At 45.3% G+C, this 23,509-nt stretch overlaps 1 protein-coding gene across 3 annotated transcripts in view; it reads left to right on the top strand.

Moving 5' to 3' along the window:
* SLC35F4 (solute carrier family 35 member F4) overlaps positions 1 to 22,032 on the top strand; it is a 132,196-nt gene extending 110,164 nt beyond the window's left edge. For 2 of the 3 annotated variants that reach the window (XM_030452332.1, XM_030452331.1), the window contains exons 3-8: positions 65 to 362; positions 9,020 to 9,239; positions 16,346 to 16,471; positions 17,648 to 17,840; positions 20,001 to 20,090; positions 21,791 to 22,032. In XM_030452332.1, the coding sequence (XP_030308192.1) occupies positions 65 to 362; positions 9,020 to 9,239; positions 16,346 to 16,471; positions 17,648 to 17,840; positions 20,001 to 20,090; positions 21,791 to 22,032 (1,169 nt within the window). The remainder of the gene's footprint in view (positions 1 to 64; positions 363 to 9,019; positions 9,240 to 16,345; positions 16,472 to 17,647; positions 17,841 to 20,000; positions 20,091 to 21,790) is intronic. The other variant, XM_030452330.1, reaches the window with a different exon arrangement.
* The last annotated feature ends 1,477 nt before the right edge of the window (positions 22,033 to 23,509 follow it).

Below are 23,509 nucleotides of genomic sequence, written 5' to 3' on the forward strand. Positions count from 1 at the left end.
GTTAGAGTACATTCATCATCTGTACTGATCTTCCTTTTTTTTTTTTTTTCTTCTATTTTTCCAGGAGAAGAAGGAACACAAGCGCACACAGAAAGCAGCAGCCAGGAAGCTGAAGGACAGACACGATGTCAGTCTTGCACATCCACATTTCTCAAGCTTATCTGGAGATTTCTGATCATTTTGTCTGTCTCTTCCTCCTGGGTCGGGACCACCCAGTTTGTCAAAATCACCTATGAGACCTTTGACTGTCCTTTTTTCATGACTTGGTTCTCAACAAACTGGAACATTATGGTTTTTCCCATTTATTATTCTGGGCACCTTGCAACTGCACAGGAAAAGCAGTCTCCAATCAAAAAATTCAGGTAGGCTTTCTGGTGGCAATATCTCTTTAAACAACCTGATTTCTGTGCACTGAGGTCACTGCTCTTCTCAGTTTGACTCCTGGTGTCAGAAGGCAGAATAAAGGTCATGCTGCAGAATATCTGGTTCATAAATAGCTTTCAGAAGGCTGATGAGTGATGTATGCTTGAGTAAATTGATCATTGATTATTAGAGGGGTTTTTTGCTGAGTCAAAAAGGTCAATAATTTGCTTGTAATCTTGATATTATATTATCTGATATCTCTGGTTTTTATGTTCTTGTCTGGATCAGGGCATTCATTAATCTGTTCTGGCCCATTTGTGATAGAACAACAGTGTAAAGTGCAACCAAAAGAACTCAGAGTTGAGAAGGAAGATGCTCAAAGCTCAGGAGATGGTTTCCATGAGGAAGACCATGACTTAGTTACTGTGCTCAGCAAGTACAGCAGGATGAGGACTGCCCTTGCCTCCTCCTGGTGGATCATAGCATGAAGGAGGAACATTGTTGTATCATTCTCTACCCTCTTTAGGAATTAAAGCAGGCTGAAGATTCTGTTTTCCTCTTCTAACTGAGGTGTAGGTGGGCATAGCTGAGTTGCTGTCATCCTGAGGAAATGGTATGAAGGCTTTGTCCCGTCTTCTGGGGGGAAAAACATCCCTCTGATTCCATCCTTTCTTTAGAGAGCAGTCCTGAGGAAAAGGACTTGGAGGAGATAGCAGTTTAACATGAGGCACCAGAAATTTAACATGAGGCACCAGAAATTTAACATGAGAAAGCCAACAGCATCCTGGGCTGCATCAGAAGAAGTATGGGCAGCAGGAAGAGGGAGAAAATTCTGCCCCTCTGCTCTGGGCTGGTGAAACCACACCTGGGACCCTGCATCATCTCTGGTGCCCCCAGCACAAGAAAGATCCAGACCTGCTGGGGAGGATCCAGAGAAAGGCCACAAAGATGATCAAAGGGCTGGAGCATCTCTGTTATGAAAACAGGCTGAGAGGTTTGGGGCTATTCAGCCTGAAGAAGAGAAGACTCCAGGGAGACCTTAGAGCAGCCTTCCAGTACCTGAAGTGGGCTCTGGGGAGGGGCTTTTCACCAGAGACAAGGGGTAATGGTTTTAAATTGAAATAGGGTAGATTTAGGTTAGATATCAGGAAGAAATTCTTTACCATCAGGGTAGTAAGATACTGGAATAGGTTGCATAGGGAGGGAGGTTGTTGATGCCCCTTCCCTAGTGGTGTTTTAAGGCCAGGTTGGATGAAGCCTTGTGCATCTGGGTCTAGTGGGAGGTGTCCCTGCCCATGCAGGGGGCTTGGATCTTGAGGATCTTTAAGGTCCCTTCTAACCCAAACCATTCCATGATTCTGTGATAACTCTCAGCCACCTCTGAGCAAAGGAGCCCAGAGTCCTCATTCTAACCATGACCTGCAGGGGTGGTAATTTATAAATCCCTTTTCAGTAGCCACAGTGAAATCAAAGAAATAAAAGGTGAGAGGGGAACCCAAAGAGGTCCTCTGGTCAAACCACCAGCACTGCAGCAGCACCAAACTGGCTTAGCTTCCCTCTAAGCTCTTAGGAAAGTGGCATCTAACCTGGTCCTGGGCTTTGGAACTACCACCACATTCTGAGAAAATTAATTTCCCAGTTCCTCTTCCATTATTCAACCAATTTGACAGTGATGGAGAAGCTGCTTTAAAGGATGGAACCAAATTCAACTTGTCAGGAGGTATCATACCTTGTGCATGGAGGCAAAAAATTCACAGGATGACTCTGAGCTGGGTACCTGTTACTTCCAGTGCAGATTTGCTTTGAAAAGAAACTTCCTGACTGCAGCAGACCTGGCTGTTCTCTGAGATTCTCTGAGATATTTACCAACAAGGGGCTCAAACCTGGTTCCCACTCACAGAGGGTTCAGCACAGCTGTCATTGACCACACAGAGAATTCCATTTGTGGCTGTCAGGCTGGAGAGTAACAGGGCCAAATTCCTCCCTTGGCTGCTTTTGCCAGGATCTGGGATGTAATTTGGCCCTAAATGATATTTTCTACCAAATCATCATGACTGAAATGGAACATTTGCACTTAATGAACTGCTTCTCTGAAAGTCCTAGTGCAGTAATTGTACAATTGTACAATGATGATGCCTCCATCCAGATTGGTGCTGGGGTACTGGTGAGAACATTAACAGTGTCAGCTTGGCTTCTGGGGATGGTGTAAAGCCATAACAAATGCACAGATAATAACAAATGATTTACTTAATTTATTTTTAAAAGTATTTATTTATTTAAATTAATTATTGTTATATTTATTTATTTAAATTAATTATTTAAATTATCTTTAAATTTATTTATTTAAATTATTATTATATTACTAAGCAAATAACAAATGAACAGCAGATAAGAAAGAAGGTGACAATAAATGCCCTCTGTGGTTAGGTGGCTGATCCATCAGAGCAAAATTTGGGGCATGGCATTTGCAGCAGTGCATAACATAAGTGCACTGAAATGATTGAGACATTCCCCAAGCTGTTAGGAGTTCAGCTGCTAAAGTTGAGGCCACATGTTTACATGCCCAGAGGAATTTCTTCATGCACAGAGATGTGAAATAGGTTTCTGAATGTGTGGGAGCCTGTGTGAACAGGAGCCTGGTGCTGAAGCTGATGAGCATCTTCCCAGAACATTTCCTATTCCAGGCATGTCAGGAGCTCACATCCCAAAGGGAAGGTAACTCCTAGGAAATTCTGACTTCATCATAGGGACCAATTTCTTGGTCTCTGCTGTGTGATGTCTTGACAAGCAAACACCCTTTCATTTTAGGTGTGGGAGTGGGTATCTCATCAAGGTGGGTGCTTGATTTTCTGTCGACTTAGAGAATGGAAAACCATAATTTTTATGTTTCAGTTTCAGAGACTTATAGATAGATTTAGTTGTAAAGGATCTTTGGAGGTCATTTAACCCAGTCTCCCACCCAAAACAAAGCTATTTTCAAAGCTAAATCAATTTATTGTATTTTGTTCTTGGTCTTGTTCCTGCTACAGGGCTTTTAATGACATTTTAAAGATTTCTTTTTGCTTTGTTTGCTGTTTTTATTTCTGTGGAGTAGCTAATCCGTGGCAATAAAAACCTGTCCTGTTGTGTCCTCGAGGTCCAGAGATGATTTCTGCTTGTGTTTCTGGAGAATGTTTCTGGTAGAATCTGTAAAGACATAGGACATTTTGTCCAGCAGATATTCCCAATGGATCTTTTGTTTTTTAAAGAAAAATTTTCACCATAAGAACAATGAGGCTTTGGAATAATCTCCCCAGGGAAGTGGTGGGTTCCCCTGCATTGTCCAGTTTTAAGGCCCAGCTTGACAGGATGCTGGGCCACCTCACTTAAGCTCTAGTTTTACCTGGAAAGGTTGGAGTTAGATGATCCTTGAGGTTCCTTGCAACCTTACGTTCTGTGATTCTGTGATTCTTACAGATTAACTTTTTTTTAATCTTAGAAACTAACTCGTGGTTATTGACTCTGCTGCAATTCAGGAGTTTCTTGGTTTTCTTGAGGCAGAAGACACAAACTCTTGGTATCCCCTCAGTATTGTAGACAAAAGGCATATCCCACATAAAGAGCTTGAAATTCCTTGCATTAGTAGGGAATAAAATGATCTAAAGCTCAGGATGCTCAGCAACAGAAAATCTGACCCTGGTGGTATTTTTCAGCAGAAGACACACCACAGACTTGATGTAGGATCCCAGAAGGGATAGAATTTGAATAATACTTTCTGTTTCAAGAAAATTTGCTGTCTTGGCTTCCCAAGGACAACACTGGGATGTCCAGCAGTTTTCTGCCAGAATTTATCCCACAATGAAGAACATATCCATAGTTAAAGTTGGTCTTACAGGTGCCATGCAGCCTTGAGGCTGGAAGAATGTAGGTAGGTGCAGGTTTAGTGAAAGATAAAGATGTTGGGAAGAGGTGGTTTTCTAGCAAGAAGGATTCCAAGATGTGAGCATCACCTGAAGTAAAAACCAGAGTCATAAGTAGCTGCTACTTGCTGTCATCTGCAAGTTTGTCACCTACAAATATCTCCATCTATGTTGCAGCAGTAGCTCAGCCCAGCTTCCCCAGCTCCTGCAGATCATAGATCTTCACTGCAAGGGTCTTTTCAGAGGAGAGATGAGGATCTCAGTTGTCTGAAGCTGCTCCTACCCCAAATGGCTCAATGGCAGGGAGGGAGACTCAGGACACCAAACAGGGCTTTCCTGTTGGGGACTATTCCTTATTGAGGGAAGTCACTGCTTATGTGAGAGGTTTCTGCACAATTCCCTTTCCTTTTGCTGCAGCTCTTGAGCAGACCAATGCAGCTGGCCAGGCTATTTCTTAACATTCAGATGAGAAGCAAACCAGGAGCTCAATCACTCTGGCAAACAACTCACCAGTTGCGTATCCACCACTACTCTGGTGTCCGTCTGCTGACACAGAGCTGGGAGATATTTTGCTGCAGCAGATGCCATCGTTTAGATAGAAGGACCAAGTGACACAGTTAGCCCCTTGTGCTCACAAGAGGTTCCCCAGTGCTTCTTGCTGCCACAATGTCACTGGTGACCTTGCCAGACTTCAGTCCGGGTGATGTGATTCCATTCGCCGTATTCACCTTACCCCAGGCAGCATCTCTGAGCTCTGTTTGTTTGGTTTGTTTATTTTTTTTTTCCCTCTGAGCTGTTTTAAAACCAGCTGCTGCATTACACTCCAGAGGCTGCTGTGAGTCAGGGGTGAATAAACCCATTCTTTTGCAGGGGCTGGCATCAGAATAACTGAGAGGCAACAGGAGCTATTTAACAGGTGCCAGAGGCAAAGCTGCCGGAGGTGCTGTAATTCCTGAGAGCATGGCACACAGCCCAGAGTTGATGGCTGAGGGCTACCTGTGAATAAAAAGAGCTATTTATGTGAGAGGGCAGGTTTTAAATAGACTTCTTGTGCATTTGGAAATAGTCTGTGTCATAGTTTCAGGGTCAGCTGCCCTTAGATTTGTCTCTGCCTTCAAGTCAACAGATATTATCTGCACGGGGAGGGCTCCGTGGAGCCCAAGGTTTTAATCACTGTCAGGTCGTGATGACTCCTGCAAGTTTAATTTTAGTTGCATGCCATAGAGGCTGAGTTAACCAGGGAGCAACCAGCCCTCACAAAGCCCCAGGCAAGCTGCTGTAGCCGTGATAGGGAAAATAAAGTATTCTTCCCAGGCTCCTGACTCGCTGAATATTATTCATGGAGTTCTCCCAGGCACAGGGCTGAATTGATCAAGTCTCTGTCTCACTGAGCACAGCTCTGCCACAAGTCTTTGCTGGTTATTTTTAATTGAGAGGTGAGGAACTGCTGGTCCCTGTTCAGTCTGCTCATTGTATGCTGCTGGGTGTTCTCCTTCATCTGCTCAGACAGTCCATTGCCCAGGGCCTGTAAAGTGTTTCCAGATTTTTTTTTTTCCTAGCTGTGGATCTGTGCCTGTCCTTCCCAGTGCTTCTGGGAACTCAGAGCTCAGTGACATTTGCAGCACTGCCACAGCTGCCCTTCCCAAACAGTTGAGCAGCCCACAGAGTCCAGCCCAAAAAAAAAAAAAAAAAAAACAAAGCAATTATCACTGAAATTTCCTCCTTCCAAGAATTCCCACTCAGGGCACTTTGGACTCCTGACTCTGCTCTGAGTTTGTCTGTGTGCAGACATGCCAGAGATCTGCAGGATAACAAAACCTGACCCATTCTGCCAACCCCCAGTTTTTGCCTTTGGAAGCCACCCACCCTCCCCATGGATGGAGGAGGAACAGAAGTGCTGGGGAGGGGTCATACCCAGCATCTCCCTGGCAATGGGGGGGCCACCACGGGTGTCAAGGCTGTAATTTCCCATGGCACATTTGTAGAAGAGCTTTTCTTGCTGCCTCTCTGACTTCACCAGAGCGATGTGCTTGGGTGGTGTTGCCTTTGCAGGCTCCCAGCACAGCACTGGGGTATCCAGCTGTGTCCTGCATTGCTGTCAGCAGCCCCAGCACCTTCCTCTCTTGTTTTAACACAGCACAAGCTTGTTTCCTTTAAGATAGATCCTAAGAGCTACTGAGACAGGTTAAATTGACAACCATGTAATCATCCAGTTGTGCATCCAAAGCAATGGCAGAATTCCCACTGGGATGGAGAGAACAGACTCCAGTCAGTAGTTCACAGTGCAGATCTGTCCCTGCCAGGAGTCTGGGCATCCTGGCTCTGGTGTCTTGTGATGGGGACACAGAAACTGTGCATCCAACTCAAGAGGCCACCTGACTTGAAGTGAGGTGTAGAGTGAGGTCAAAATCACCCTCTGAATCCACCTAATCTTCAAGGGGAGGAAAACATCTTTTAAATGTAAACTGCTATATCTGCATGTCAACCAGCATTCAAGTCTGTGCTCACACAAAGAAACTCATCACCTCTAATTCTTCTTGAAAGCAGTGATGCAAAAGCATCCAGTCAGACTTTAGTAGTAATTTATTTGCATCACTGAGTATTTGCTTTGCATCTCAGATAAATGCTACACAGCACTAGCAATTCTTTTGCTATGTTTAACTTTCTGGTTTGATCTTTGGAGGACAGGCTGGCTTCTGAGAACATTGAGATCAGCTGGAGTGAAGGAGGTAAGAAGCAGGCAGACAGATCTGCTGATTAACTCATTGAACATCCTGGCAGAGAGACTGAAAAAGGAATTTATTACCAGAAATTACTGCTTTATACCCCAGGTCATTTTCGTGGCAGCTGGGAATGAATGGTTATTAAGCAGAATGAATTACAGAATCATTTAGGTTAAGATATAGCTAATCTTGGGCATTACATAGGTATTACTCTACTTTCCTCAAAACAACAGTGATGGTTTCCATTCTTACTAGTGGAAAACTGCAGTACATTCAACAACTGAACTGCCCAGGATTATTAAAAATTGTTTAGGAGCCAAAAAAATGATTCAGTCTTTAAAAGCAAAGCCAAATCAGGAGAACTGTGACACTGCTGCCACTACTCCCCTAATAACAAATGTTTTGAATTGACATTGCTGTGCAGTCTTTGAAGTTCCTAATTATTTCTACATGGTTAATGTTTTACCCACCTTGCAATCACAGCCATGTTTGGCTGTGAGTGTTTCAGGACCTTGTGGCATTCAGATTTGTCCCTTCATGTTGTCTTGTAAGGACATGGTGCAGATTAATGGTACTTTCATTCACTCCACTCCTGTTTTGCTTGTAGGAAGCATTCACTTGCAGGATGTCTCACGTTTTAAATAGATGTGTCAGAGAGCCCAGAAGTGAAGCTTATGGAAATCACAGAATCACAGAATGGTTTGGGTTGGGAGGGACCTTAGAGATCATCCAGTTCCAACCCCCTGCCATGGTCAGGGACACCTCCCACCAGCCCAGGTTGCTCCAAGCCCCATCCAACCTGGGCTGAAACACTGCCAGGGATGGGGCAGCCACAGCTTCTCTGGGAAACCTGGCACAAGGGCTCAGCACCCTCACAGGAAATAATTCCTTCCTAATATCCATCCTAAATCTCCCCTCCTCTTCCAGTTTAAAGCTATTCACCCTTGTCTCACCACTCCACGTCCTTGTTAAAAGTCCCTCCCCAGCTCTGTGTGCCTGCTCTGAGGCATCCCAGTGCCTTGCAGTATGACCCCATCTCACTGCTTTCCCCCCTCTGTCCTTCAGCTTGCACTGTGGCACAGCAGGACATGGAGCAGTGGAAGCAGCTTCCATAGGGAAACTTCTCCAATGACATTTAAGGGGCTGGCAAGTTTCACATCTCCTCAGAGAATTATTCTCCTTACCATGGTTGTCTCCATGAAAACTCTGATTGTGCTCAGCAGGGATGAGGTCTTGGCTTTCAGGGCTGTTGCCTTTCTGGAGAGTTCCAAGGATGTTCTTTGGGCTGAACCTGATTTTTTGTTCACTTTTTTTTGCCTGCACTGCCCCATCTCCCTCTCAGTGAAGTTGGGAGTGACGGAGTGTTTGGGAAGCTAGAGATTGGCCATTTAATCCACAAGGAAATGTCTCTAAGCAAATGCAATTTAAATTGCATAATTTAAGTTACTTATATAATTTATTATTATATAATTTCTTCCTTTTCTTACACTCTTGTTTGGCTGGCTCCATCCCCCTGGCTCGTGCCTCACTTTTCCATCCTGGTGATGTGCCTGGCAGTGATTTTGAGTACCCTCAGGCAGTTCTGAAAGCTCACTTACTTGACCATACGTGAGGTGGTATTTCAATGAGAATAAAAACAGGTTTTGCAGCAAAGCAAGGAAAAAAAAATTGTCAAGCTACAGAGGAAAAAATGTGGTTATAATCCCTGTGTGCATGGCCTCAAGGGCAGAGTCTGAGAAGTGTCAGTGCATTATAGATAACCTTCATTTCTCTGTGCGAGTCCCTGGGATTGTTGTTGCACAGAGTGTGATTATTCCAGGTAAGTTACTTATTTTCTACTTGCAAAATTGCCATTCGAAGAAGATTGTGGGTTATTTTCTCTATCTGAGTGAAACAATAGCTTCTTCTGGGTGTGCAGAGTAGTCAAGGGAAGCACTTAATTGAATGTGATAAAAGTCTAATGAATGTTTCTTGTGCTGCAGTGAATGCTAAGGAAAAAAACTTGCTGAGTTTGAAACTCTTTTCTTTCAATAGGGAATGCAGTCGGATTTTTGGTGAAGATGGTCTGACGCTGAAACTCTTTCTTAAAAGGACTGCTCCCTTTTCTATTCTGTGGACTTTGACTAACTACCTGTATTTACTGGCTTTAAAGAAGCTGACAGCCACAGACGTCTCTGCCCTCTTCTGTTGTAACAAAGCTTTTGTCTTCTTGCTTTCTTGGATTGTGCTGAAAGACAGGTTCATGGGAGCCAGGGTAATGACATGCCTGATTTTCACCTTTCTCTTGTTTTTATAATTGCCCTTCAATCCATAAGTTGTTTTACTGCCATGGTTCTGCTGCATGATGGGCTATACCCATCGTGAAACCATTCTCATTCTCAGTTTTATGATGCAAATGTAAGCCTCAAGATGAGTTAGAGATTTCATGCTCTAGAAAAGAAAAATACTTGAGCAAAATGGGGTGTGTGTGGATCTGGGGGAAAGCAAATGTGTTTCCTGTCATTTTGCATAAAAAATCTAATATGCAGCCGTTTAAGCTGTTGCCTTTATCCATGGCTAAGGAGTAGCCAGGCTTTCTGCCTTTTTCTGCTGATGAAATTCATTCACCCACTGAAATGGCACAAGGCACAATGGTCATGTTGGGTACAATCCTGTCTGAGCTATCAAGAGCCTTGACCTTCATTAGGGACTGGTTGGGACCAGCTGTGATGCCTGAGCCAAGAAGATTTAAGTCCCATGGAAAGCCTGATGGATCAGGATGCTCACCTGAGTGAGTTTGCTTTTTAAAAATGAGCACAGCAGCTTTTGGTTTTTTGATTAACAGTGTGATGGGAAGGTCCAAAAATGAAAGGAAAAGGCATCCTGTGTCACAGGCAGCTCATCCAGCTCTTGGAACAACCACCAGCTCACTCAGCAGAGCTCTGTGTGGGGGTTTTGGCAATAGAGTAGAAATTATCTAAAGTACAACAGTTCCCCTAGTGTCCTGGTGAGATGGGGCTGGCAACTTGGGACTGAACACCTTGGGACATGTGTCCCATCACACAAGGGAGTTCTGGAGCAGGGATCTGCCAGGAGGGTTTTGTGGGACAGGGTCAGTGGAGTGTCGGTCCAGACCAGGCAAAGTTGAGGAGGTGAACCTGTGTTTCACAGACCTCAACCATTCTGCTTTTGGAGGTAAGGACATGGACATTGCAGAGATGCTAAAGCCAGACACCTATATATCTATTTCATGCACTTTCATATGCCTCAAATCCAGCAGCATCAGGTGGCAATGACCTGCCCTCAGCCTGCCCGCATCAAATACTAAATAGGGTTTGAAATCCTCATCTCTTCTTCAAAAAAATCACCAGGAACAGTAAAATCCCCCCTCTGCCCCTTCATCATCTCAGGTTCCAGCTGAAAGAATAGGAACGTGTGTGCCCCTTAAGCTAATTTTAATCTCAAAGCAACTTCTTTAGTTCTTCATTGAAGAGCAACCACAGCTCTTGTATTTTCCTAGCCTGCTCTATCAAAGAAGAAGATGAAAAATACTAAAGCTTTTTTCAGTTATTGGTTGTTTTTTCCTGACTGAAAAACCACATTGCTATAAATACACAGCAGTATTGATGCTGTAAACACTGGGAGGTTTACATGAGAAAAACCCGGCAGAAGAAGTGAACAGCAAATCCTGCACATAAAAGAAACTGGGTTGTTTTTGCTGTTAACTGGCAGATTCTGGATGCACAGTGCCTGAAAGGTGATTAGCAGCATTTTCCAGCTGCCCTCCTTCCAAAATAACATTTAATGATGTTAATAACCATGCAGGGGAGTGTTGGAGAACTAAAATCTGGCATAGCAGCACGGACCCAACCTTTTTTGCTTTGAGTGCCCTCTATTGCTGTCACCTCCAAGCCTCTCAGAGAGGGAGTGTAATTAGGTTATGGGAAGAGTAAGGGGATGAAAAGAGAGAAGGGCTTAATCATATAGCCTGATCCAGTGTTTCTGCAAAAACACTCAGTTCCTGGGAGCTCAGCAGCAAAGGAGCTGCTGTAGTAAAGGACCCAACCTCTAGACTAAAGCCAGACTTTATTTTTGGGGTGAAAATGTCCCCATATATATCCCCATCTACCTAATAAGCATTAATTCAACTGCACAGGTGACACCCAACCCAGGGCTCAAAGATGTGAAGCTGTGGCTGGATGAAGAGAACTCAACACCACCCAATCACTGCCACCAACTGGCTCCTAGACGTGCCCACCCCTCCAGCTCACTGTGGGACATCTGGCTGCCTACTTCCAGGTGACATTTGTTCAACACCATGAGCAGGACCTTGGGGAGCAGATGACTCTGCTCGTGGTCCTCTGGTTTTTGTAAGGAACCCATGTTGGGCCAGTTGATGGTGGTGAGTTGGTGGCATCCAGCTGGCCACTTGTCCCAGACCCCTGTCTCCAGACTGCCTGTAGATGCCTCTGGGCATGTGGTAGCCACATGGCCAGTTGCCTGATGGCTCTCACACTGTTCCTGCATGGCCTGGAAGGCAGCTGCCAACCAGGCTTTGAGGTTGGATTTTTAGATGGATTATCTAAAGAGAAACCTGTCTTGATGGCCATTATGGTATGCCATGGTCTTGCCCATGGAAGTGTTGACTAGCAGTGGAAGTGATGCTGTGGGGTCCATGCAGAGGTCTGGCTGCATTTGAGTTACCTGGAGGGGGTGTTGAGCAGGGAGAGCCACATATCCTCAGGGGGGATGTTGTGGTGTGAGAAGGAGCTTGCACTCAACCTGTAAGAAAAAAAAGCAAAAAACCACCACCTGGAGAAAGAGTTTTCCCATGAGAAGGCAGGAATGACTATATGGCCATTTACCTATAAAAATACTGCAAGTGGACCTTAGATACCTTCAGCACCTTGTGCCTGGCACAAGGAAACAGTACCCAACGTGTGCCTGCACCATGATCATCTTTGCATGGACATTTCTGAACATCTCACAAGTTAATAATGTCTCCACGTTACACCTGGGAGTCCAGACAGCTTTGTATCAGAGAAAAAAGAGCTATTTAAACTTATTAGGGTACTTCTGTTCATTTAGCCACAGGTTTACATGTTTGAGCCCCTGGGTTTGTGTCATCTGTGCAGGTGAATTAATGCTTGTTAGGTAGATAGATGGAGTAGTCTGGGGACATCTTCCCCCAGGGAAAGGTTGGCTGTAGTCTGGAGGCAGTTCCTTTACTACAGCACCTCATTGACTTCTGTGCTCCACATGGAAAAAATTGGTCCTGAGTAAATGTTGGGTGGCCTCCATTTATTTTTTGGGAAAAAAAAAAGAGATAAAAAAAAAAAAAGACAGGCCAATATCTTTCCTTACCTAAGAGTCTCCAAAAGAAAGTTAGGAGCCTCTTCCACTGATTAAAAGCTCCAAAGAGCTATCAGCTACAACAACTAGCTTTGCTTTGCTGTGAACTTTGCTGCTTGCCAGCTTACAGACACCTGCAGGATGTGCTCTCAGGTTTCTAAAGCCAGCCCATGACAACTGCCAGGCAGAGGTCAGCTGTGCTAATGCACTGGTGTAAGATTTGTGGGAAGAGCTCCAAATAGAAACTTAAATAATGTTCTCACTGTTTCCTAGTGTCAGGTCTTATTTGTCTAATGTCTTAGACAAGTGTGTCCATGTCTGTCCATCATTTCAGTTGTAAAAAAGAAAAAAAAATTAAAAAAAAAAAAGTCTGTGTCAGGGTTCAACACTGGCCCGGCGATTAAACCGAATAACAGACGCTCTCTATTAATCTCTCTCTCCTTGATAAAGAAAGGAGAGAGAATAAGGGAGAGAGACTTATGGGTTGGAAACTAAACTACACAACTTTAATGAACAGTAATGATAAATAGGAAAAATTACTAAATATATACAAATATACAGGAAAATGGATACCACATTCCTCCCCCCTCTTCCCCAATAACTCTCACGTCACCACCAAGGCTGCAGGGCAGCCCTGGGAAAGTCCAGGCTGGACTCCTGGAGTCGGCAGCAGTCGGGAACCGGAGGCAGGAACACACAGATATGGGCTGGCACGGATCAGGACCACAGGCAGATGAACAGACAGGATCCTTCCAGGATGCTGGGTGAAGGAAGGGAAGCAGGAAATCAGGAAAAGATCTGGCTCGGCCCTCGTGATGCCTCAAATTTATACTGAGTGTGACATATATGGGATGGAATCCTCTGTTTGGTCAATTCTGGCATCTATCTTGTCTGTTCCTCCCTAAAGGAGGGCTCAGGTGGGACCTCTTTATCCTCCTGGACGGTAAAATGTTTTCCTCAGAGCTGAGCAGTGTCCTTGGCTCTGCACACCAGTCTCTGGCAGTAACTATAAACATCAAGTGTTATCAGTCCTAGAAGCACACACTGTCTGAGAAACTTACTGTTAATTTCAGCAAGTGCAACTACTTACAAGAGACTTAGCTAAAAGCAAAAGTACAAGACAGAAAATCACCTTTATCCTGGTCCAAACCAGGACAGTCTGGCTTTCTAAATATTTGATTAAATCAAGAAACTGACTCTCTGAATGTGGTGCAGTCAGACTGGGTGGATGTTATTCCCAATAGGAAGAATCAGCTTTTGGGGATGATGGATCTACTCAGAACACACTTGCTGGGTCTGAGCTGGGAGTGTACTAAGAGTTAAAATCTCAATCCTTTTCCTTTGGAGAAGGGGATAACTACATTGGACTTTTCTGGTTTGCCCTGTGGGAGGCATTGCTTGAAATATTACAGCTCAGAAATTCCAGCTGACAGCTGAAACCCTGCATCTGAATTGATGTGCAAGGCAAGATGCAGAGTGCAGCTGAGATGAAACCAGCAAGGGGAGGTTCTGGAACCAGCTAGGAGGGACATGCTGGTGTCTGAGAGGTCCAGACTGGAATTCTTCATTGCTTCAAGGCTGGACTTTTCTGGTATTTGTGTCCTAGGAGAATCTGTAAGGAGAAGAGCAGTATTACACAGTTGTATTACCAACCAACCACTCACTAAACCAGAGGTAGGAGGGAGAAGCTCTGTAGGGACTCTTCCCACTGAGTGGGACAGCAGCTCCTTCTTCTGAGAGAATTTAACTGTGTTTTGCATGTAGGTCCTTGGGTAGTGGTAAGCTCAGGGATCAAAATAAACCTTGCTGCATCTGGGGTGATGTTATTTATATGCATCCTGTGCCAGGTTTACCCTGACTTTTCAGCAGGGTGAGCAGCAGAGAGTGGTGTCTTCCAGCACTCCTACTCAATTATGGAATGAAGGCCAGATTCCCATTTAAGCACTGAAAAATCCAGTGTTCTCCCCAGTCCTCCTCAGCATCTCACTGGGGAGAGCCCTGAATCCAGAGATGACTCTTGGAACCATGTCCCTCCTCTGGATGAAGACATTTAAGCCCTCCTCCCAGCATGGCCTGGTTGCTGGGATGTCTTATTCTGAGGAGAATGGGATGGAAGCTGTCTGGTCCCTTCTTGCTAAACCCCTTCCAGATCTCATGGAACTGTTGTATCACACCTGGGAGATTTAGGAATACCTGTGTGACCTGTCACTGAGTTGGGGGACCTGGATTTCAAGTGCCATTTCCTGGTGAATTTGGGGGTGCCAAAAGTATCTTCAGGTCTAGGTGACAGCCAAGCAACTTTGTTGAGCTGGAGCTTGGAACTTTGATGTGTTAAATAGAAGTAAGGTGGGATAGAGATGTTGGTTGTGGGTTGTGACTGCCTTGGACACTACAACTGCAATAGGAGGAGGGGACCCCTGTGCCTCAGTTACTGCTAAAGTAGGGTGAGAGGCTTAAGCTTAAAGCTGCATCCAGGAGATGAGTTCTCTAGTGAAGAAGTTGGCCTAGAGACTAATAGGATTTAGGATCAATAGCTGTGGTCTCAGAGATTGGCTCCATCCTGGAAGTTGATTCTTGGATCCTCGTTGTGTCCCATGTGTGGGCAGCTTTACCTAAGTCAGGCACATGTCCCTGTCTTGTGTCCCTTGAAACAAGGTTCTGCTCTCCTGACTGCCTCTGTTGAAATTGTTCTGTGGGATTTATTGCCTCAGTCTGGCTCACATCTGCTTAAAAAAAAAAAAAAAAGTGGGACTTGGTAAAGCTCCATGAGATCTGAAAATCTGGCTTTTGAAAGGTCAAAGATACCTTTCAAGTCTGTAGTGTGAGGCACATAAAGCTTAGAAGGTTTGCCTGGTATTTCATATTCCTTAAATGAAGTTTCAAGAAGATGATGTCCATCTTGCATTGGTGTTGGCACAGGAGCAAGAAGGTCACCAGCCCTCCTGGCAGTGTTGGTGCTGTCGAGATGAACCCCATGAGTTTCTTCCTTTGTATGGATGGGCAGAACCTGCCTTGCCTGGCCCCTGTGGGATTTAATGGATATCTGGGAATAGAAAACAGGGGCTGAACTTGCAGTGTCACTGCTGGTTCTGGAACAGCCAGCTTTGGGTGTCTGCATTTGTCCATCTTCTGCTCTACACCCAGCTGTAGAATGTGAACAGCCTTTTTATAATGGTAAAATGTTTAATGTAATACAAATTAAACAACAAAAAAAGTCTCTATAAACCACCCCATCTTTCAGAAATAGGGCTGTGATTTTCCACAACTCTGAGGGAATGCATTTTCCTCTGCTATCCATGGAAATCCAGGTATTCAGTGTCTTTGAAGTTCAGACTTCATATTGGCCTGCTGAGGGCAATAAGGTAGAGAGGTGAGGTTTTTTTTTCAAAGAATAAAACATGCTGGGATCCCTACCACTTCCTTGAGGTCCTCAGAGTCAACAGCCAGAATTTCAGGTACAGTTAATTATTTCTCTTCTTTTTCCTTGAAGCTCCTTTGAAGCTCGTTTTCAAATGAGGCCAAAACCACAACGAGCACAAAGGCTTCAAAAAGAAATTTGGTCATGTCCATCCAAGAAAGTTGGCAGGGCTGGAGGAAATGTGCCCAGGCAGAGTAGCCTGGAAGAGGTCCCAGTGGTATATTGGAATTCCACAATGCAGGAATCATTCTGAACTGATGTCCAGGAAGGTCAGCCATCTAAATGGTTGCATTTAAAGTCAAACTGGTAGCGTTGCTAAATATTTGTCTTCTTGTATAGTAGAGCATAATGTTTAAATTTCTTGATATTGGAGCCACGTGTCCAAAGTGGGTGTTTAGTTTATAAAATATTGATGGATGGTCTGTCAGTAGGTCCCAGGGAGACTTTGCAGTGCTGTAGATCCACATGCACTTTCATCTCGCCCATCGTTTTCTCTGTTTAAGCGAGAAGGCTCTTGAGTCAAAGAAAGTATCTAGTGGCACTCATCACAACCCCACACACTGGTTATCTCTTTCTGTGTAATGAAATCAGGCTTTGCTTTATCTGTGCAGATAGTTGCAGCAATAATGGCAATCACAGGAATCGTGATGATGGCATATGCAGATGGTTTCCAAGGTGACTCCATTATCGGGGTAGCATATGCTGTTGGATCAGCCTCTACATCGGCCTTGTATAAGGTAGGTCAGAGCTGTTTATTAGCATTCTTATATTCTTTGAACACTGGATGTTAAGAATGGAGGAGTACAAAGGGAATCACTCAAAGAGAAAGGTTTTATTTTATTCATCCCCCCTGCAGCATTCACCTTGTGACCAGGTGTTGTCAGGAAATCGGCTATGGGGGTCATCAGTTGTTAGCTGCCAGACATTCAGAATGACTGCTTTATGAGCCTGACTGTAAGGAAATCTCCATTACTACTCTGTGAGGAGCTTAGGATCATGTTTTAATCATGTCCTGCCCTCCCAGTTTCTCAACAGTGTTGTGAAGGGGCTCTCCAGCTGGAGCATCTCCCTGCGCAGGGCCGGGCTCTCTTGTGTATTCTGTACTTGTGCTGGGCTTGGAGCCCCAGGCAATGCAGAAGAGACACTTCTTCAAAGTGTTGGCTGCTCTTGAAGATGAAGGAGGCAGGGATGTGTCTGAGTTAGAAACAGGTTGGGCTAATTGTCAGCTCAGGGAGAGTGAAGGCTCTGTGAAGATAAGCAGGAGTTTGGACTTTGTTGTAGTGGGGTGAGAAGTTGTCTCCCAGCTTTAGGCTTTGCTTGTCTTGCTGGTGAATTTGTTGTGACCATTAGGAGTCACTCAAAGTGCATGAATTAAATGTTTAAGAGCAACCAGGAGGTGTCCTTACCCATGAAGGAAGTGTTGGATCTAAATGATCTTTAAGGTCCCTTCCAACCCAAACCTTTCTATGACTCTATGAATAGAGGCTTGTGTAGGACAAATCCTCCATGGGGCTTGTGGAAGGAAGGGGCTTGTGAGGAAGCCCTCACAGCAGGCTCATCTGTTGAAGCTATGGGAGACCCCTCACAAATTCTAAAAGTGCCAAGCACATCCCAAATCCTTTAACTTTGTTCCTGTTCCTCATGGCATTTTCTTTAAAGCTTTGTTATACAGTCCCAATCGTCCCCACAGCAATATCGTGGCAATATCTGTGCTAAAAGAGATGAAAGGGCAGAAATCAGACCAAATTTCCCCTTCCAAAAGTTCTGTAGGAAAGGGCCAGGTTGTGGCATGCTGTCCTCATCAGGGTTGTCCCCGTGCTCCCCTTTTCCCAAGGGAAGTGAAGATGGTGCAGGAGGACTTTACTTCCCACAACAGGCCTGAGACTAAAAAACCTCTCTCCTCTCCTTTACAGGTTTTGTTCAAAATGTTCCTTGGAAGTGCCAACTTTGGGGAAGCAGCTCATTTTGTTTCTACCCTGGGCTTCTTCAATTTAATTTTCATCTCTGTTACCCCGATCATTCTGTATTTTACTAAAGTGGAGTACTGGTCCCCCTTCTCTGCTGTGCCATGGGGTTACCTGTGTGGTGTAGCTGGCCTCTGGTTAGGTATGTGATAAATAATTACTCAATTTATCTTGCTCTTCTCATCTCCCCCAACACAAAATTTGCCTTTGGCACAAACAATCCCCCCCCCTTTAAGCAGCAGAACTCTCTCACAGATGAAATCCAATCCCAGCCTTGAGAAATGGTTCGTATTTTTCATAAGAAGCCTTAATTAGGAGCAGAGGATAAAGGTGAAGCAGTCATACTAATTGTCTCCTTTGCATCTTTGAATTCCTGGGACTTTGTCCAGTTCTGGAATCCCCAGCAAAAGAAGGACATGGAGCTCATGGAGATCCAAAAGTGGCCTCAGAGGTGATCAGAAGATTGGAACAGACATGGAGACAGGCTGAGGGAGATGGGGTTGTTCATTCTGGAGAAGAGAAGGCTCCTGGGAGACTTTAGAGCACCTTCCAGTGCCTGAAGAGGCTGAAAGACTTTTTGTGAGAGTATGGAGTGAAAGGACAAGGGGTGATGGCTGAGCAATGGAAGAGGGGAGATTTAGATAACACATTAGGAGGAAATTCTTCACTATGAGTGTAGTGAGACCCTGGCCCAGGTTTTCCAGAGAGGTTGTGGCTTCCCCCTCCCTGGAAGCATTCAAGGCCAGGTTGGATGGGGCTTGGAGCAACCTGGGCTGGTGGGAGATGTCCCTGCCCATGGCAGAGGGGTTGGGTGGGATTCTCTCATCTTTAAGGTCCCTCCCCTTCCCAAACCAGTCTGGGATTCTATGATACTTTGCTGTCTCTAGCACAGCTGGATTGCTGTAAGTCCAGTTTCATAGAATCATAGATTTGGCTGGGTTGGAAGGGACCTCAGAGATCATCAAGTCCAACCCTTGATCTACTCCCACTGCAGTTCCCAGCCCATGGCACTCAGTGCCACATCCAGGCTCTTTGGAAAGATCTCCAGACACGGAGAATCCACTACTTCCCTGGGCAGCCCATTCCAATGCCTGATCACCCTCTCCAGAAAGAAATTCTTTCTAATATCTAACCTGAACTTCCCCTGACACAACTTGAGACCCTGCCCTCTTGTCTTGTTGAATGTCATCTGGCAAAAGAGACCAACCCCCACCTGGCTACAGCCTCCTTTCAGGTAGTTGTAGAGGGCTGTTTCAAAGGGCTGTGTGTACACAGTGGGTGGCACAGAGAACCTGTGGCACTGGGACACCCACAGGGCTCTGGACAGAACTCTCACAGCTTGGCATAAGCCTGCAAAGGCTTTGGCTCCTTCTTCTCCTGCAGTCTTCACCACCAACTGGAGTTAATTCCATTCACCAGAACTCTTTGTGCCTGGCCATCCAGCCAGTTTTTCACCCAGCAAAGAGGACACTGCTCTAAGCCATGAGCAGTCAGTTTCTCCAGAAGGATGCTGTAGGAGACAGTGTCGGAGGCTTTACAAAGGTCTAGGTAGACAACATCTGCAGCCTTCTCCTCCTCCACTAGGTGGGTCACCTTTTCATAGAAAGAGATGAAGTTCATCAAGCAGGACCTGCCTTTCATGAACCTGTGCTGGCTGGACCTGACAAGCTCCTTGTCCTGTATGTGCTGGGCTGAGGTGTTGTGGACACCTTCAAACTCCTCTAACCATGGGATCTGGCTGGAAATGCTGTCATGTAAAAATAAAACAAACCACAAACTTAACCAATCCATCAATTAAAGGTGGTGAAACTTTGTACTTCTCTCAGCTTTCACCTTGCCTTCAACATGGCAGTGAGACCATGGTCTCCCTCCTGTCTGCTTAACCTGCAGATTATTTTATCAGCTCATTGTATCATCACTTTCATCAGTGAAATATCCTACTAGGACAAGGACAACAGAGCCTCAGCCCAGAGGGGCAGCTGGGATCAGGCATCCTTTCTGGTAGGTGGAGAAATGATGGTTTATGGCAGCAAAACCAAACTGCTGAGATCTGATTAAAGCTTGGACAAAGCTGTGAAGTAGAAGTGTGGCAACCTTGGTCTTACTGTTTGTTAAAGGCCCTACAGCCCTCCCTCTTCCCCCTTGGAGAACTTCCCCTCATTTCCTACTCATATATGGAATAACAAAATAAAAATCCATCTCTTTGTGACAGCTCCCTCCTCGGGGTGTGCATACTGAGCTGATAACTCACTCCAGTGCTCTTCCCTATAATCATGTATTCTTTTCCCTGTTTTTTCCCCAGCTTTTAACATTCTGGTTAACGTTGGTGTTGTGCTCACCTATCCCATTCTGATCTCCATTGGCACAGTGCTCAGTGTCCCTGGAAATGCAGGTACAGACATCTGGTGGGAAGCTGAGGACATGGGCATGCAGGCAGCAGGAGCAGTTGGTTGTCTAGACAGTAATCTGTTGCCATCTATTCCATCCCCCTTCAGCATCCTGGGGATGGTGGGTGGGTCAGTTGATGAAAGCCTTATTTTTAATTATTTTTCTGACTTGCCTCCTTTCTGTGGGAGTGATGGGGATGGGTTTGTACCCTGCAGAGGAGAAGGCAGGCAGAGGTGGTTGCTGGTGAGATGTGGTGAGCTCAGCACTCTGCTGGGGACCTCCTGAACAGCAGCAGGGCAAGGTGTAGCCATGGAAGCTTCCTCCAGAGTCCTGTCTTAAATCTGTCTCTCCTCTCCCAGTTTTCTCCTCCACCTTCCTGCAGCCTCTGGATATCTGAGCATGTTGTTGAAACACCAGTTTTTAGAGGCAGGCAGGTTCAAAGCTGCAAAACAGTACCAGTAAGAGGCTGCTGAAGGGCTCAGATGTGCTGTGGTTGCTGGTTGTGGGTCTGGAGGCATCAGCTCCAGCTTCCTGACCTGCATGCTGCTCTCTCCCCATCACTGGTCTCTGCAGACCAAGGAAACATTATACTGGTGCAACCTGCTGTAGATAGAGAGTAAAAAAAGACAAAACAAAAAAAAACCAAAAAACCTTCCCTCTCAGAGCAGAAATGGAAATCTGTCAGGGTTTAACACTGGCCTGGCAATTAAACCGAGTGACAGACGCTCTCTATTAATCTCTCTCTCCTCCCTGATAAAGAAAGGAGAGAGAATAAGGGAGAGAGACTGATGGGTTGGAAACTAAACTACACAACTTTAATGAAACAGTAATGATAAATAGGAAAAATTACCAAATATATACAAATATACAGGAAAATTGATCCCACATTCCTTCCCCCTTTTCCCCCAATAACTCTCACGTCACCACCGAGGCTGCAGGGCAGCCCTGGGAAAGTCCAGGCTGGAATCCTGGGGTCAGCAGCAGTTGGGAGCTGGAGGCAGGAACACACAAATATGGGCTGGGATGGATCAGGACCACAGGCAGAGGAAGGGATGAAATCCTCCCAGGATGCTGAAGGAAACAGGGAACGGGTGAAGGAAGGGAAGCAGGAAAGGCAGGAAGGGCAGGCAGCCAGAAGCTGGAAGCGTGGCTTGGCCCTCATGATGCCTCGAATTTATAGTGAGTATGAGGTGTATGGGATGGAATACTCTGTTTGGTCAATTCTGGCATCTCTTTTGTCCATTCCTCCCCAAAGGAGGCTGCAGGTGGGACTTCTTTATTCCTTCTGGAGGGTAAAATGTTCCTCAGAGCTGAGCAGTGTCCTTGGCTCTGCACACCAGTCTCTGGCAGTAACTATAAACATCAAGTGTTATCAGTCCTAGAAGCACACACTGTCTGAGAAACTTGCTGTTAATTTCAGCAAGTGTAACTACTTACAAGAGACAGAAAATCACCTTTATCCTGGCCCAAACCAGGACAAAACCTCAAAGCTGGAGCAACCCTACCAGGGGTGAGGCATGGAGATGTGGCAATTCATGACCTGATCTGAGGTCAAAACCATTCTCCCAACTCGAGGAGCTTTTAATTTGGGAGGCCTGAGAGCCACGAGGCCACTGTCCCAGCCAGAGTGCCACACAGGGGATATGCCAGGCTGGTTGATCTTGCTCCAGTTTTGCTGATGATGCTGTTGTTTCTCCTCCACAGCCGTGGATCTCTTGAAGCACAAAATGCTCTTCAGCGTGGTGAGGTTGGGAGCCACCATCATCATCTGCATTGGCTTTCTGCTCATGCTGCTCCCCGAGGAATGGGATGAAATAACCCTGAGGTTCATCAACAGCTTGAAGGAGAAGAAAAGTGAGGACCACGCCGACGACATCACAGATTCCAGTGTCCACACAAGAAGCAGAAGCAGAGCCAATGGGGCAGTGTCCATACCACTGGCTTAGGGCTGCTGGACTTCTACTGCCCACAGCTGTATATTCTGTGAATATAGCTTAAATTTCCTCACTACTTGTATGCTTAAAAAACAACTGATGGACTGGAAGACAAGAGAAATACATCTATAGTACATGTTTACATTTATACACTGATCAAGGAAGGGGTGTAAATAATTACAATAAAATGTTTTGTAATGAATGTTGAAGCTTGAGTCTTCCTGAACCAGTGGGTGTAAAATAATGGATCAAATCTCCTTTTCATGGCAAAATTAGGGCTGTTCTCACGGGTACAAATCCTAGATGTTTCCAGCTAAATCTCAAAATTGAACATGTCATAGCTCACCCTCAAAATAAATCAACCTCTTGATGAGGCTGTGGATCGAGAAGGCCATTTCAGACCTCTCCCAGCATTTTTGAGCTTTCATTTCTGAAGGAAGCCAGGGTTCACCTTGATGTTAGGAATTAAGATCAGAAGAAATATTCTGTGGTGTGCAAAACATGAATTTTTCCTGAAGTTACACTGTTTTATACATACTGAAGGCTTCTTTGCACACAACCTGGCCATGCAGCAGTGCTGTTAGGCCGGAGACAAGAGACTCCAAGCTTCTCTCCTCTCCATTCCACATCCTGCCTGCACCTGGTGGAAATCCTTGGCTCAGTGCTGATGTCCTAACCCATAAAATTCCCAACTCATCACCAGGGTAAAGCTCCCATTCCAGTTGGGAGAGAGAGAGAGAGAGGTCCATTCCCAAACATCATGTTAATGAGCTGCTGGCAATTAAAAGTTGAAAAGATGATGGTGATACCTTCAACTCCAGGGCTGCTAAACCCTTGGTTGGCTTCAAACCTTGTCCCAGGCTTTGCTGAAGAACCAAATCCACTCAGGACACCCGTGGTCTGCTACAGCCTTTGGCCATGGAGCTGCAAACACCCCATAAATCTGAAACCAGGGGTAGCTTCACTCTCCTGAAAGGCACCAGGCTCCAGCACTGGTCCCAGAGTGCCCCTTTCCAACTTCCCATCTCTGGTGCTGGATTTTGGGTGCCTTTGGTAAAGCAAAAAATAGCTTTATTTAGCTCTTCTTCTCCCAGAAAAGCTGCTCTCCCAGCTGAACACCAAGCTTCTCATGAGAGGTTGAACATCCTGAGTCACCAGCATCCCTGGGGAATGTCCATTCCTATTTGCTGGAGCTTTGGGCCAAACATCTTTTTCTTAACCTCCACTATGGAAAAGCCTTTCAAAAGCCCAAACAAACCAGTAAGCCTCCCCAGTTCTTTGCCTGAGCCTGTCCCTGGGTAATCTAAGCTGGCTGTTTTCTCTTACAGAATTCCTAGGATCCAACCATGCAAGATTACATTTATTTGAGAGCACTTGATACCAACACAAGCATTTTTTCCCCCATTTTTTTTTCATTTATTTTTCTTTAAGGAAATATAGAAGAAACTAGAAAGTACCAGACATTTCTGAGCTCCACTGGCCTGCTCAG

The sequence above is a fragment of the Calypte anna genome, chromosome 5A, assembly GCF_003957555.1.
Source record: "Calypte anna isolate BGI_N300 chromosome 5A, bCalAnn1_v1.p, whole genome shotgun sequence".
NCBI lineage: Eukaryota > Metazoa > Chordata > Aves > Apodiformes > Trochilidae > Calypte > Calypte anna.